Source organism: Monodelphis domestica, chromosome 1, assembly GCF_027887165.1.
Source record: "Monodelphis domestica isolate mMonDom1 chromosome 1, mMonDom1.pri, whole genome shotgun sequence".
Taxonomy (NCBI): domain Eukaryota; kingdom Metazoa; phylum Chordata; class Mammalia; order Didelphimorphia; family Didelphidae; genus Monodelphis; species Monodelphis domestica.
Window position 1 is genome coordinate 114781448 of NC_077227.1, and position 16041 is coordinate 114797488.

Sequence of the window (16041 nt, forward strand, 5' to 3'; positions counted from 1 at the left end):
CTCTTTCCCTCTTTCCCTCTCAACTGGAGAGGGAGGATGATGTAGAGTTCATGGAGAAGGGCTACTTGGGGGGACATGAGGAAGAGTATGGGTGGATATCCTGATGATTTGGGGAGGAGTGAGGCTCAGGTTGCAGGAGAGCAGGAATATGGTGAGGGAGTTGCTGAGAGTGAAATCAGTTTCAGCCTTATTAGGGGTGTTCGAGTTGAGGTATCAGAGCCCACTGATTCGGTAACATTGTGTTATTATTTCTGTCTGTAACTGAGTATGATTGTGCTTGTATAGTGTATGTGATTTCTGTGACTATATGTATAACTCTAAGTGTAATTATATGTTGCTGTAATTGTATTTGTACCTCACAAGTCATGTTTGATGGCTTTGATGGTGATTGTGTAAATTGTATATCCATGGATTTTAGGTTTTTTAATATGAGTGGAGGGAGGGAAGCAGAAGCTCTGAGTTCTAGTTCAAATGAAGAGGGGAGAAAAACTATTACTTGGAGGTCCTGGGGTTCAAATCCCACCTCTGACTCAACTACCTGTGTAACCTTATTCTTGGGGGCCTCTGTTTCCTCATCTGTAAAATAAAAGGAGGAGAATGGATTAGATGTCTTCTTTGGTCTTTCCAGGTCTAGATATATGACCCTATGAGATCTCTCGATCTCCATGATCTCCTGCAATTCAAGGTGAAGCTGCCTAGCCTCCTTGAATTCCAGCTCTAGGACACCTCATCCCCTGAAAGGCTAAGAGAGGAGATGGGTGAGAAAATCCCCCCAAAGCATCTATGGTTCTGGGGAAGAAGGGAGAATCTATTGAGATTTAGGGGATTAAGTTATAGCAAAGAGCCATAATTCTCTTCTCCCTTTTCTTGAAAATCCTTGCTCCTATTCCACCTTTGGGTTCAACCCTACCCTACCTGCCCTTTTCCTGCAAATAGGTTGGAAGCAGGAAAGATAAAAACTAGACACAAAGGAGAACTTTCAGACTAAAGTGGTGGAGACTGGAGTAAAATGATAAACAGGAAAATTGGCCAGCCAGTCTTCATCCTAGAAATCTGTATAGACCCCAGGCTGGAGGCAAAAGATCTTTCTAACTGAAAGCAGTGAATATAGAATGTAACTCCCTACAACCACCAAATTTTGGGCCTCTCTGAGTGCTATGAAGATAAAGAGATGAAGGAAAAAAGAGTGGGACAGAGAAATTGCTCAAGAGAAGTAGGCAGGGCTGGCTGAAATGTATGGTGTGTTGGAGGTTAAAGGACTCCAACCATGGTGAAGCTGGAGATGGAACTTCTGTCTTCTGAGATCCTTCAGTTCTATTCCATCTTAAACATCCTCTCCCATAGAGAAAGAAAAGGAAACTGAGTTCTTAAGTTAATGTGAAAGAATAAGGAGAGAGACTTTAGGGCTTGCTTCCTTTCTCCCATCCCCCAGCTATTCACCTCACTCCCGGAAGGCAGCAGGAAGACCACAGGCTCTATCTGGCTTGGGGGAAACCAGAGCCCCAGCTAATGGAGCCCCGGGCAGAAGGCCAGACCAGTCAATCGATCCTCTGCCCTTGGTAGGGGGTGGGCACTGAAAGGGGAAGGAGAGGCAGAGACAGTATCAAACCTTGGTCTGATCCCTGAAGAATAAGAAGGCAGTGGGAGGAGATGACTATTTTGTGATTTGATGTGTGACTGCGTGTGGCTGTGTTTGTGAGCCTGGTTTTGTGTGTGCCCGGGACCTGGTATGGAGGTGTCTACGGATAGCTGTGTATCTGCACACACGTGTTTGGGACATGGTGCGGAGGGGGAGTCACACTCAAATGGGCCCCTTCTACTGTATCTGGGACTGAGTCTGTGGGACTGTAGGTGTTTCTCGACGTATTTCAGGCAACAAGTCGCACATCCCGGCGAAGAAACTTTCACTGAGTGTCTCTTCCTTCCTCCTGTTCCTCCTTCCATCCCCCAGGACACCCCCCCCCCCTCCAATACTTTGTGAAGAAGGAGAAGCTAGTCTCTACTCTGGAGGAATCCCCGCTCTGGTTAGGGAGCCAGTGCTCAGTCAGTGAAGAGAGCACAGCATGTGTAACGCAGTGTATGATGAAGACCAAACCGGGGGCGCGTCTTTCTGGGTGCCCCGTGTATCGCTGTAGACCTCTCACTCTGTCTGTGTGTCACCTTGTATCGCTGTAATTGTCTTTGTGGTCATTGTTTTTCTGTGTCATTGTTCGGGTGCGATGACGTGTTTGTGTATACTACACTCCATATGGATCAATGTATCAGTGCCCGGCTCCTTGCCGGCAGAGACCAGGACTTGTTTCTCTCCGTATCTCCCTGTGCCTAGCTAGCATAGCGCTCTGCTCGGAGCTCCACACTTAATAAATGTTGTTGAATGAATGCATGCCTTTCCGAGTATCACTCTGTGTGTGTGTGTGTGTGTGTGTGTGTGTGTGTGTGTGTGTGTGTCTGCAAAGTCTCTGCGTTCATAACGAACAGCTCAACTGGGGACTCCCACAAGAGAAAAGTTACCCCTGAGCCTCCCAGGATCCCAGCCTTTGGGGAGTGCTGGGGGACTGATTAAATGGGAGAAAGAACTTAGGCGGGGGAGTCACAGTCCGTCCTCTTGGAGTCCGGGGAACTTTAGGGACAAGATCTCTCCCAATTCTTCCCCTCCCTGATGCATCACCCAGGGTCCTAGGCCCCTCCCCCTCCCGCTTCCCAAACCAGGAGGCGGTCGAATCAGCTGGTCTCTAAGGTTTGGGAAGTTTGTCTTCTGAGCTGCTGCCCCTTTATTTTTTTCAAACTGCCTGAGCTGTTGACTTCAAATAACATATGTTGGTTTGCATGTCATTTGCATACACTTTGCATGACGTTCACTGAATGTTAGGCTACAACGAAATCCTCGGAATCCATCCGGCCTTTCTTGCTTGAATGTCCCTCAAGTATCCTGCAGCCACCGGTTCGTCTGCGCGCCCCCAGACCCCGCCCTTCTATCCCAGTGTTTCCCTCGGTCCTTCCACCTGCTTGGGAGTGTCTGAGTCTCTATGTGAGGCAGGGAGGGGAAGGGGGCTGGGCCAGCTCGGTGTGTTCTGGGGGAGTTAACCTTCTTTCCTTGGGGTCTTCTTTCTTCCCAGGGAACCCACCCAGGCCCACTAAAAAAGCGCTGAAGCAGCGATTCCTCAAACTGCTGCCGTGCTGTGGCCCCCAGGCCCTGCCCTCAGTCAGCGAAAGCAAGTGCCCCCCCTCCTCTCCTTTTGTCCCGGGGAGTGTGGGGGGGAGATCCATGGGGAGAGGTGGGCAATCCCTGCCCTGTCCTTTCCATCGCCCTGGCTGACTGCCTCCATCACATTTCCAGTCACCAAGGCCCTGGTATTGGGGAGCAGTCAGTGGGGGCTGAGGATGGGCAAAAAAAGGACGGAAACAGTGTGCAGGCAGTGTCTAGAACTGCATGTATCAACCTATGTCAGTGGTACTGAATGGAACCTTGTGACCTACCCACCCCTTTGGCTATGTGCCCTGGTTTGTACGCCTGGGAAACTGGATATCCCTTTCTGAGTCTGAGTTCCTTGTATGAGTACACGTGTGTTCCTATGAAACAACATCCTTGTGTCTGCGACCTTCTGGATATGTTGTGTCAGTGTCTGGTTCCTTAAGGGAAGAGACCCTGTTTCATTTATTTTCATCTGTCTCCCCTTGCCAACCACAGTCACATGTTCACATGTAACCTCTATGTGTATCTGTTCCTCTCCATTGGTACTCATGTGTATGTGTGTCTGGTTCAATTCAACAAATATTTATTAAGCGTCTGCTACATTCAGAGCACTGAGCTCAAACCTGGGGGCCATTAGATGATATGCAACTCCTGCTCTCCTGGGGTTAATATAACCTAATGGGGAGACAGAACCCAATTTGGCACCAATTTGACCCTTTTCACCTTTTCCCCAGCCTAGTGGGAGCTTGAATGGCAGATCCAGCCCTATGGAGTACTGAGTTCAACAGTACTCCCATTCATTCACTCTAGGCCATCCACATTGTAGCACTCCGTCTTCCCCACTAGGATTGCCTTCTCTCACTCCTGAGCATATGCAGAGGCCTCTCCATTCCTAAAACAACTGTTGCCTCTCTCTTCTCCATTTATTAAAATCATTCTCCTTCTTGAAGGCCCAGCTCAGATCCCCTCCCCTCCAGAAGAGCATCTCTGATCTCCCCAACAAGAATCAATGCCTCTTCTTCCTGACTCTCTCATGGCCCAGCACTTAAATCCAGAAGCAACTTAAATCCAACAAATATTCATTGAGCAGCTACTATGCATCACGTATTGAATTAGGAGCTGAAACAAAGTTTACTCTTTTCCCTCAAGGTGCTCAAGTCTAGTAGGAGTGCTAAAGTCTATGGATGCCACATATACAAGTATCTACCATACAAAGTAGTATGTGATAAATACATTAGAGAGGTGCTATATAAAGTCACAGCTAAAGTTGGGGAGGGGCAATAATTACTGGAGACTGAAGAAAGCTTCTTGGAGATGATATTTGAATTCAACTTTTTTTTTAAACCTTACCTTCTGTCTTAGAATAGATACTAAGTGTCAGTTCCAAGGCAGAAGACTGGTAAAGGCTAGATTTGCCCAGGGTCACCCATCATCTGATGCTAAATTTGAACCTACGACCTTCTGCCTGGCTCTGTATCCACTGATCCACTCACCTGCTCACCCTGCCCCAATCCAACTTTAAAGATCAGTAGCTCCAAAAGGGGTCAACTAGAGATATATTTAGGAATTACCTGCATAGAGATAGGAGGCAAAGGTATAGAAGTGAAAAGGTTGTCAGTGGAGCATGTAGGATGACAAAGGGAACAGAACCTTTAACAAACCTTCAGGGAACACGGGTCAGGAAGAACAGCAAATGATGAGGAAGAGTTCCAGAAAAAGGAGAAACAATAGGAAGATACCTTGTCCTTGAGGCTGAGGAAAAAGAAAGCAATTCGAAGAAAGGCTGATCAATAGTGTCAAATGCTGCAGGAAGAATTGAAGACTAAGAAAAGGCCATGGGTTGGGAAGGTATCATGGCAGAGTGGAAATCAGTCAACCAGCCAACAACAAACATTTAAGCCAGGCACTGTGCTAGTGAACTGAGTGTCCCTGTGTTTTCTGTGGTTCCTGGTATATTAATTAACAAGAGTTTATAGGATGAGGTGCCAAGCACTGTACTAGGCATAGAAACATGAAGATTTCTGTGTGTTTGCCTGTCTCCCATGCAAATGTATGCATCCTATGATGTGTGGTGTTTCTCTGCTTTGTGTTTATTTCAGACAGTTTCAAGTATAAGGCTTGCTTGTTGTGGATGCCTTTCTGTGTGCTGTGCTGTCAGTATCATGAGTCCTGTCTTATGTGTGATGTGTATTTTGAATTCAATTCTACATATCAGGAGAATTGTTTGATGTACTTTTCTTTATCTGGAGATTTCTCAGGACCCAGGTGACTCCCCACCCTAGCTGGAGGTGGGGAGTAGGAGGGAAGGTTGGGAAAGAAGAGACTTAAGAATCTGGGGCACAGAGAGAGAGAGAGTTACATCTTTTGAGGATCTGAGACCATGTACAAGGGACTAGAAACTTGGAAAGAACTGGGGAGGGCTTGGAGGTCTGGTTTTTTAAGTTGCTGGTTCAGTGAGGGTGGGGAGGCTAACTAGTGCAAATGGATCTAAGGATAAAGATGAGGATGGGGAAGCTGGAAATGGAGAATGGGGAAACCCTACAGGATAAGACTTGGCAACTGATTGGATATAAGAGGAGAGGGGAGTGAAAAATCTAGGATTACTCTGGGGTTGGGAATTTGGGTGACTAGAAGGATAGTGGTTCTCTCATTAGAAATTGGGGAAAATAGAGAGGCTTGGGTTGAGCTTGAGATAAATATGAATGGGGGTGGATAGAGACAATGAGGATGGGGGTGATGCTGATAGTGAGGAAGATGGAGATGGGCCTGGGAGAGGTAGGAATGGAGGGAGAGGGAAAAGGAAAGGAAAACAGCTAGGGATGAGGTAAAAGTAGAGAAGGAAATGGCTATGAGGGAACCGGGGTGGGAGACTATGGTTCCTCTTCTCTATGCCTTTGTTTCCTCTCGGGAAGGGTGTTTTGGGAAGTGTGGAGAAAGCTCTGTCCCTGGGATTTGGGGACATCCCAGTGAGAGAAGGGAAGATTCGTTGTGCTAAGGAAGAGGGAAGATTCGGGGAAGTGGGGCTTCACAAGATATTGGGAGGATGCTTCGGAGCCCGGACCTGAGACGCCGCTGTCCCCCCAACCTCTGCAGATAGCGTAGAGGATGAGTTTGAATTGTCCACTGTGTGTCACCGGCCCGAGGGGCTGGAACAGCTGCAGGAACAGACCAAGTTCACCCGAAAGGAGTTGCAGGTCCTTTACAGGGGCTTCAAGAACGTGAGTGTGGGCGGGGCTCAGGGCGGGGTCTGACGGGTTGAAGGCGGGGCTTCAAGCAATCCAATGTTTACTGAGTTGGGGCGGCCGGGGGCGGGCTTAGTGGCTAGGTAGAGAGGGGACAACAGAACTGGGGATCCTGGTCTTTCTCTCCATCTACCTGGAGTGGGAGGGTCCTTTGGAAGTTCTTGACCTTCCTTGGTGAGGCAGAGGGACTGGAAGCGGAGCCTTGCCTTCCCTCTCCCTCGCCTCCCTCAACTCTGCTTTCCGTTTCAGGAATGCCCCAGCGGCATCGTTAACGAGGAGAACTTCAAGCAGATTTACTCTCAATTCTTTCCCCAGGGAGGTGAGAGCGCTAGCCCAGCATCCTAACGGACCTTCCCTCCCCCGGCCTGTAGCCCTTAGATTAGGAGTTGCCTCCCCGTGGTAGGAAAGGGTGGGTGGGCTTCTGCCCATTTCCCCATCCCTCTTGCCCTCAAAGACTCATACACACTTTAGGGCAAGGAACGCGGTGGACTCTGAGGTGGGTATCTGGACGGAGCGGTTGGGTGATCTCGAGTACCTAAAGGGAAATTTTAAGGGGGGTGGTCGAAGGAGAATTCGGAGGAAGCCCATAGTCTCGAGGGAAGTCTGGAGTAGATTCCAGAAGGAGAGTTTGAGGTCCACTACTGTGGAAAGTGTGCTCATGATTCCTTATTACCCCTTCCCCCAGACTCCAGCACTTATGCCACCTTCCTCTTCAATGCCTTTGACACCAATCATGATGGTTCTGTCAGCTTTGAGGTAAGGTGGGGACAATATCCCTGGGGCTCCAGCTTCAGAGAGCTCAGGGCAGAGTCACAGTGGGGGAGATAAGCGTTTTCCTGAACTTTTTCTCCTCTCACTGGCCCAGGATTTTGTAGCTGGTCTGTCAGTGATTCTCCGAGGAACCATAGATGATCGGCTCAATTGGGCCTTCAACCTGTATGACCTCAACAAGGACGGCTGCATCACCAAGGAGGTAAGGGGCCCAAGAAGATCACTCGGAAGTTAGGGATTAATAGGAAGGACACTAGAAATATGGAAGCATCAAGGAGTTAAGGGAGGCAGAAGGAGGCCTACTAATAGGGAAAGGGACAGAGGACTACAAGGGAAAATCATTGTACTGCATTATCAAAGGGGTTGGGAGGAAAGACCTGAGGATAAGCTTTCAATTTCCAATTCCCCCAGGAAATGCTGGACATCATGAAGTCCATCTACGACATGATGGGCAAGTATACTTATCCTGCCCTTCGAGAGGAGGCACCAAGAGAACATGTGGAGAACTTCTTCCAGGTGAAAGGGTTAGGTGGCAGGCATGGGAGGGCATTGACTACACTGAGTTGAATGTTGCCATATCAAGGGTCAGTGTGAAAGAGACTAGATACGGAGAGATAAGGAAGAACCAAGTCTGGGATGGAAAGGGAATTGTCCATATCATTCCCTACCCTTCATCCTTATGCCTCTATCTTGGTACTGACCCTGCTTACATATCCTTACAGAAGATGGACAGAAACAAAGATGGTGTGGTGACCATTGAAGAGTTCATTGAATCCTGCCAGAAGGTAGAGCCCTAAGATGTCCTTCCCCTAACTTTCAGGCTCCCTGGGATAGTATGACTCCACCATCTTCAGGGAAGATCTTGGTCAAACTCCCTTTCAATGATAGGGGCAAAAGAGAAGGGGTAGGAAGAGAGTGTGGGACCAAGAAACCAACTTCTCTGCCCTCCCTTCCCCCTCCCACTCTCTGTCTTTTCCTGTCTGGATTTTGATTGCTGGCTCCATTTCACCTATCTCGATCTCTTTCTACATCTTTGTCCCATTGTATGTCCACATTGATCCCTTCTTTGTCTTCTCATTTTCTGGATATATTTCTGTCTCTCTCCCTACTAGGATGAGAACATCATGCGTTCCATGCAGCTCTTTGACGACGTCATCTAGCTTGATATAAAGAAGGGTTTTCATGTGCTGGGGGAAGCTCCTGGGCCTCCCTGCCCAGATGGACCTCACTCTTCTTTTCCCAAGTCTATCTCCAGCCCCTATCCTGTGCCAGCAGGGGCCCAGGAAACCCCCAGGGGTTGCTAGGAGACCATGCTTAGGGGACTGTGACCCCTTTGGGGTATCTGGGTTCTGAGGTAAAAGAGGGTGTGTGGCTAGAGGCTGGGAAATAGGGCAGAATCCTGAAGTAGTATTTGGAAGGGTCCAAGGCTCCCAAATAGCTACCCAGGTCCCCAATCTATTCCACATGCTGTGAGCCTATTGCCCCTGCCTTAGGGTTTAATGTAGGAACCAAATAATTTCCCCCATTCCCATTGTACTCATACAGTAGAAGCCAACAATGACCCTGCTGTGGTGCTTCCCCAAACCAACCAATCTCACAGGGACCTCCCCACTGGGCACTTTCAGAGGAACCTCTATGAAATCCTAATAGTAAGGGGACTCAGACTATAGCCTAGGATCTAAGCTAGCCCATCAGGGTCCTCTGTAGTGGAGGTTAAAAATTAACCCCAAGAAGCCTCCTTGCTCCTTTAGGGGACCTGATTGGGAATACTCTGTCTTTTAGAGAACCTCTGATCCCTGCCTCTCTGGAAAGAAGAGGTGGGAAATCCTCAAAGGTCCTATAATATACATGCATGGGAAGATATGCCCTCTTGGACAGGAACCTGGGATTCTGGATACCTATATTTCCTGTTTTGATATTCTCCTAGGATTCTCCATGTATTTCTTCTTCCCTCTGTTTCCCTGGGTATGATGGTGGTGAGTGTAGGGGTAAGGGTACTACAGACAAAAAAAGGTCTAGGAATGACCAAGCAGGAGTCCACTGAGGTCCTCTTGCCTCTTCCTGTATCCTTTCCTGTCAGATTTACACATTTTTACAGGACCAACTAGTGGAGAACATTCCCTAAGTCCTAGGGATGACCTAAGGAGACAGGGGAAGACAGTCAAGGCCTTTCAGAATTTGAGATCCCAAAATAAACACTATCACAGAATTAGAGATGCCAAAGCTGGGTGTATGGGGCTGAAGGGGTATGTATGCAGCATTATCAGTGGGACCCTCATTCTTATTGCTTGTCCACTCCTCTCCAGCACAGCTCAATTGCTTCCTTCCCAAGGATCTGCTCTACTGCTTTGCCTTTTAGGAGTCAGGGAGCCCTAATATTCTCAACAGGAAACTCTTGTTGCCCCATCACATCCTACTTAGAAAGTTTCTTCCCCCATCCCCAAACTCCTCAGGCATCCTCCCTTCTGATACATGGGAAGAAAGGAATCTGCAAGCCCTGGCCTTGCCCCTATCTCTGGACCTCCACTCCTACAATGTCTCAACTTGTCCTGGGTAGCTCTGCCCTCTCCGCCAGCAGTGATCTGAGGGGTTGGGGGGAAAATAGCCTCCTTCCTCCCCTGACAGAGACTTGGTTGTTACTGCTTTGCATTTTCAACTCTTGTGTATATTTTGTAAAATTAGGAACCCAGAGAATCCAATAAAACACAATGGCTATGCATAGCCTGTTGTCTCCTTTCCTGTGTCTCTCCCTATAATACTACCTGCTTCTCTCAGCATTTAATCCTCAAGGAGACACACACATACACACAAGCATGATGGATTATTCAAAGATAACTCTAAATTAGAGCACATGGAAAAGTGCTCTAAATCTCTTATAATAAGAGAAATGCAAATCAAAACAACTCTGAGGTACCAACTCACATCCAGCAGATTGGCTAACATGACAGCAATGGAAAGTAATGAATGCTGGAGGGGATGTGGCAAAATTGGGACATTAATGTATTGTTGGTGGAATTGTGAATTGATCCAACCATTCTGGAGGGCAATTTGGAACTATGTCCAAAGGACTTTAAAAGTCTGTCTGCCCTTTGATGCAGCCATAGCACTGCTGTGTTTGTACCCCAAAGAGATAATAAGGAAAAAGACTTGTACAAGAATATTCATAGCTGCACTCTTTGTGGTGGCAAAAAATTGGAAAATGAGGGGATGCCCTTCAATGGGGGAACAGCTGAACAAATTGTGGTATATGTTGGTGATGGAATACTATTGTGCTCAAAGGAATAATAAACTGGAGGAATTCCATGGGAACTGGAACAACCTCCGGGAATTGATGCAGAGTGAGAGGAGCAGAACCAGGAGAACAATGTTCACAGAGACTGATACACTGTGGTACAATCAAATGTAATGGACTTCTCTATTAGTAGCAATGAAATGATCCAGAACGATTCTGGGGGACTTATGAGAAAGAACACTATCCACATCCAGAGGAAGAACTGTGGAAGTAGAAACACAGAAGAAAAACAACTGCTTGATCACATGGTTCAATGGGAATATGATTAGGGGTGCAAACTCTAAAAGATCACCCTAGTGCAAATATTAAAAATATGGAAATAGGTTTTGATAAAGGACACATGTAAAACCCAATAGAATGCTTGTTTGGCTATGGGAGGGAATGAGAGAGGGGAAGGAAAGAACATGACTCTTGAAACCAATGAAAAATATTCTGAATTGACTAAATAAATTAAAAAAAAAAGATAACTAACATTTCTTCTGCACAACCATTTGAATTGAGGAGTAGAAAAGGGGCCCCAAAAAAAGGAGAGGCAAAAGACTTTGTTGGAGGCTGGGCAAGGAAAAGGGGTCCATCAAGGTGTGAGTCTACATGGTAGCTAACTAGGTGAGCTCTCTGAACTCCTAGGGAAGACTATAATAACATCTTATTTATTATCTATTATTGTCATTCTTCAATTTCTCTTTTGTAAAGAGGGTGGAGGGGTGGAGCAGGTGAGTGGCTCAGTGGATTGAGAGCCAGGTCCAGAGACAGGAGGTATTGGGTTCAAACCTGGCCTCAGATACTTTCTAGCTGTGTGGCCCTGGGCAAATCACTTGACCCCCATTGCCTAGCCCTTACCACTCTTCTGCCTTAGAACCAATACACAGTATTGATTCTAAGATGGAAGGTAAGGATTCAAAAAAATAAAAACAAATAAAGGAGAGAAATCTCCTTCACATGAAGAGGTTTGCTAGGGAAGCCCTGGAATCCTGGAAAACAAGGCTTATTACAGAGTTCATAGCTGAAAGTTCAAATCTGTTCCATGCTCACATCTTCATTATGGGAAGGAAAGTGGAGTGAAATAGTATGTAGAATAGTCAAACAAAGGAAAACTGGCAAGAGACTAACCCTAGGCTGAGGAAAGATATATGTACATGATATGTATTGTGTACATGAATGGTATTCTCTCACATGAATCTGTGGCTCCACTGTAAGAGTGACATGGCAGGCATCTGAATTTAATTCAACAACCATTTGTTAAATACCCACTTCTGGGTAAAGCTCTGTTCTAGACCCTGAAAGAAATGAAAACGCAAATAGAACATGGTTCCTGCCTTCTTGGGAATCACAGTCTACTAGGGCCAGATACATTATCCACAGCTATGATTCAAAAGAGAGCGTATAAGTGTTTAAGAGATGTACAAAGTGCTTCCACTTCCATTTTCTTCTGGGTGGGGCAGGGGTGGGTGGATGGGAGGAGGGTGTGGAGAAATGAAGGGAGAAAGCATTTGATCTGAGCTTTGTGAGATAGATTAGAATGTGAAGGTAGAGATGGAGAAGGGAAGTGAAGGGGAGCACAGAGAAACAAGGTACATTTCTATCTATCTCCTACATAGCAGCAGAAGAATTAAACTATGTATAGATGATTCATCCAATTTTCATTTGATGACAATGGTTAGTGAACATCTGAGAAAGGATACTATGATAGTTGAGAGCTACCCATGCCTCCCTCCATCAAAGGCAGACTATATTTAGGGGTTTTTTTGGGCAAGCTTCCTGAATTAGTAGATCAGGGGAATGCTGCACATTTAGGTTATTTTGACTTTAGCAAAGCATCTGATAAAGATTCTCTGCTCACATTTTAGAAAAGATGGACTTGGGAAGGTTAGCCCAGAGTCCAATGATACGGATGCAGAACAGATTGAACTACAAGTCCAAACCCATCAATCAATAAACATTTATTGAGTATATCTTATGAGTCAGCCATCGAGGCAAATAGAACAAAATCAAATAGTTCCTTCCTCTTGCATTGTATCATATATGTATCCATACATATAATAAATGCAAAATATGTGCAACATAAAACAAAAGATATCAACATTTACTCATACACACAACATAAGTTTGGTTGGAAGGTGGGGCTCTAGCAGCTGGGAGGATTAAGAAAATTCTCAAATATGAGGTTATATCTGATAAGATAAACCTTGAAGGAAGACTAGGGATTCTAAGAGGCAATGGTGGGAAGGAAGCACCTTCCAACTATAGGGGCACAGCCTGGGCAAAGGCATGGAGATATGAGATGGAATACCATATAAGAGGAACTAGAAATCAATCTGTTTTGATGGAATGGAAAACTTGTGAAGGGGAGTAATGTGTAGAAAGCTCAAGAAGATAGACCAGATCTATGCTGTGAAGGTCTTTAAATGCCAGATGAGGAATTTGAATGTAATCCTAGAGGTAATAGGGAGTTCCCTGGATCTTCTTGAAAAGGGGAGTGACATCATCAGACGTGTGTTTTAGAAACATTGATTTGTTTTGGTGGAAGATGAATTGGAAAGGAGAGAGACTACAGGCAAAGCCCTATTATTGCAATAATTCAGGTAAGAGTTGATGAGTGTGTGAACTAGGGTGGTGGCTATGTGAACAGAGAGAAAGGGATTGATGTGAATCGTAAAAATATGACAGGAATATTTAGTCACTAATAGGCTTTGGAGGGTCATGGAAAGTGAAAAGTTGAGTATGATCCTGGGTTGGGAACTTAACTAAAAGGATGATGATGCCTATAATAGAAACAGGAAACTTAGGAAGGGAGTGGGTTTGGGGGAAAAGGTAATGAGTTTTTGAGAGATTGAATTTAAGATGCTTATTGGACAAAGTGTTGGATAAGTCAAATAGGTAATTGATATTCTGGGGTGGTTCTGGACTGAGATAGAGGATATATGGCAGGGGGCAGGGAGAGGAGGTCATCAATATACATAGAGAGGATATGTGAACTATAGCAGTTCATGTGATGTGGCTCATGTGAAAGGTAACAGAGAGAAAAAAGAGCACAACCTCAAAGTTGGAGGAGAATATAGCAAAGAAAACTGAGAAGGAAATGGTATTTAGAAAAACCCAGGGGAAAACAGCTCCATGGAAATTCAGAAAGGAAAAGAGGGTGTTCAACAGTGTCAGATGTTGTAGAGAGATCCAAAAAGGTCAGAACTGAACAAAAGATCAGTAGATTTGGATACTGAGACCCTTAGTAATTTCTGAGAGGTTGGAAGCCAAGCTTATAGGGATTGAGAAATAAGAGGTAGCAGAGACAGAATAATCTAATCATTTGATATTGCTTAGAAAGTGACCTCCAATGGAGGACCCTAGAAACCTGTGTTTAGCCCTGTTTTGTTTTTGAAAATTTTTGTTAAGGATTTGGATAAAGGAAAAATGGGGTGGATAGCACAACACCAAAAGGAATAGATAACCCTTTGGATGACAGTCAGGATCCAAAAAAATCTTGACAGGCTAGAACACTAGGCTAGATTTCAATAAAATTATATTTATACTTGCATTCAAAAAATAATTGTTAAAAAAATCAGCTTCATAAGTACAAGATGGTGGAGGTATGGCTAGATAAGTGTTTCTCTGAAAAATATCTAGGGGTTTTAGTGGACTGTAAACTCAGCATTGGTCAGCAATCTGATAGCAACCAAGAAAGGTAATGCAATTTTAGGATGCATTAAGAGAGGCACAGCATCCAGAACTAGGTAAGTGAAAATCCCACTGTACTCTGACCTTGTCAGACCACATCTAGAGAATTATGTTCCATTCTGGACACCATATTTTAGGAAAGACATTGATAAATTGGAGCCAATCCAGAGGAGTCAGCCAGAATAAAGACAGGCCTCTTGAGTTTATGCCATATGAGAATCATCTAAAGGAATTGCAAATGTTTAGCCTGGAAAAGAAAAGACTTCAGACAGGATATAATAGCTGTTTTCAAGTATTTGAAGGGATATCAAGTGGAATAAGAAGAATGATTGACAACTACATAGTTTTAAAGTTTGTGAAGGGCTTTACATCTAAGTTTCCCAGCAATCCTCTAAGGTAGTTACAACAGTTTGCAAAATTCCTTATTTACATTGGTTCATTTGAGAAAAGAAATTAGACTTCTTCTTGGTCCCAAAGGACACCACTCAGAGCAATGGGTGAACATGGCAAAGAGACAAATACAGAAGGCCTAATGTCAAGAAAGCCTTCCTAACAGTGAAAGCTGGGGAAATGGGTTCCTCTCCTCCCCTAGCAGAGTTCTTCACCAAAAAGGCTCATTAGAGATGTTTAAGAGGATATTTTTATTCAGGTATTTATACTTCTTACTGTGAGTTTCTATGACTGTATCTGGCTGGAATGTAAAGTATGTGTGTCTTAAAAGATCAAGCTGGAAAAATAACAGACAGATGGGGAAAATCTTAGAATTCCAAACTAACAATCAACATGAGCTCATTAAGCACCTTTAATGTGCCAGGTACTGGGGTTCATTTTGTTGTTTCATAGCAACTCTTCCTGATCTCATTTGGAGTTTCCTTGGCAAAGATACTATAGTAATTTGCCATTTCCTTCTCCAAATCCTTCTCATCTGTATGACTGAAAATTTGTTACCCTAAAAAAGAACTACATATCCCAAGAGCCCACTGACTTCCTATCATTATGTACTTCCAGTAGACAGAGGATAAAGGGCATGGGCTTTGGAGGCTCTGGCTCTCTGATGTAGAATCAGCATTGATGGTGGTGAGTGGGGTTGACTAAAAAATGGCTAACCAGCCATGGGCACATGGTCTTTATTTTGTATCTTTTTTATTCCTTGATTTCTAATGATCATTAATAAATCTCTTAAAAGATAATATTATTATTGATATTTAATTTTAATTTTTACACATCCTCTAGATGAGGAAACTGAGGCAAGCAGGGCTAAGTGAGTTGCCCAGAGTCATACTGCTAATAAGTGTCTGAAGTTGTTGGGTTTGAACTCAAGAAGATGATGGGTCTTCTGGCTCCAGGCCAAGCATTCTTTCCACTGCACCACCTAGCTACTTTGCAGTTGGAATTACAAAAAGAAAAATAAAAGTCTCTGGCACTCAAGTAACTATATTACAGTAAGGCAAAAGGATGCATAGATATCAGCATATACAACCTATATGCAAAATAAATGCAAGGTCATTGGGAGAAGGAGGAACTAGCTCCTGGAGAGATCAGAAAAGATATCATTTTAGCTAAACTTTAAAGGAAACAGTGATGGTAAAGGTGAGGACACAGTACATATAAAATATATGTAACACTCCATTTCCCCAAAGTGTTCATGAGCAGCTGAGATGGATTCCTGCTGGACAAGAAAGAACTCTAAGGCCTACTGGAGTTGTAATAAGGACTGAGAGAAAATTCCTAAAGGAGGAGGAGAATTAAAAATGAAAACTGAAAAAAAAATGAAAATGAAAACTGAGAAGCTTACTGAACAGCTCAACTGAGGGAAAAAAAGGATGCCTCTCCAGAGAGTGAGGTGTTGGGAAAAGATGGCTGAGAAACTT

At 44.7% G+C, this 16041-nt stretch overlaps 1 protein-coding gene across 4 annotated transcripts in view; it reads left to right on the forward strand.

Moving 5' to 3' along the window:
- Window positions 1-9927, forward strand: part of KCNIP2 (potassium voltage-gated channel interacting protein 2) — a 36931-nt gene extending 27004 nt beyond the window's left edge. For 3 of the 4 annotated variants that reach the window (XM_001369525.4, XM_001369585.5, XM_001369557.5), the window contains exons 2-8: window positions 6287-6411; window positions 6685-6754; window positions 7121-7191; window positions 7301-7408; window positions 7618-7722; window positions 7929-7991; window positions 8319-9927. In XM_001369525.4, coding sequence (XP_001369562.1) covers window positions 6287-6411; window positions 6685-6754; window positions 7121-7191; window positions 7301-7408; window positions 7618-7722; window positions 7929-7991; window positions 8319-8366 — 590 coding nt within the window. In that variant the 3' untranslated portion in view covers window positions 8367-9927. Of the gene's footprint in view, window positions 1-3116; window positions 3276-6286; window positions 6412-6684; window positions 6755-7120; window positions 7192-7300; window positions 7409-7617; window positions 7723-7928; window positions 7992-8318 lie in introns of all 4 variants that reach the window. The other variant, XM_056805061.1, reaches the window with a different exon arrangement.
- Window positions 9928-16041: the final 6114 nt, after the last annotated feature.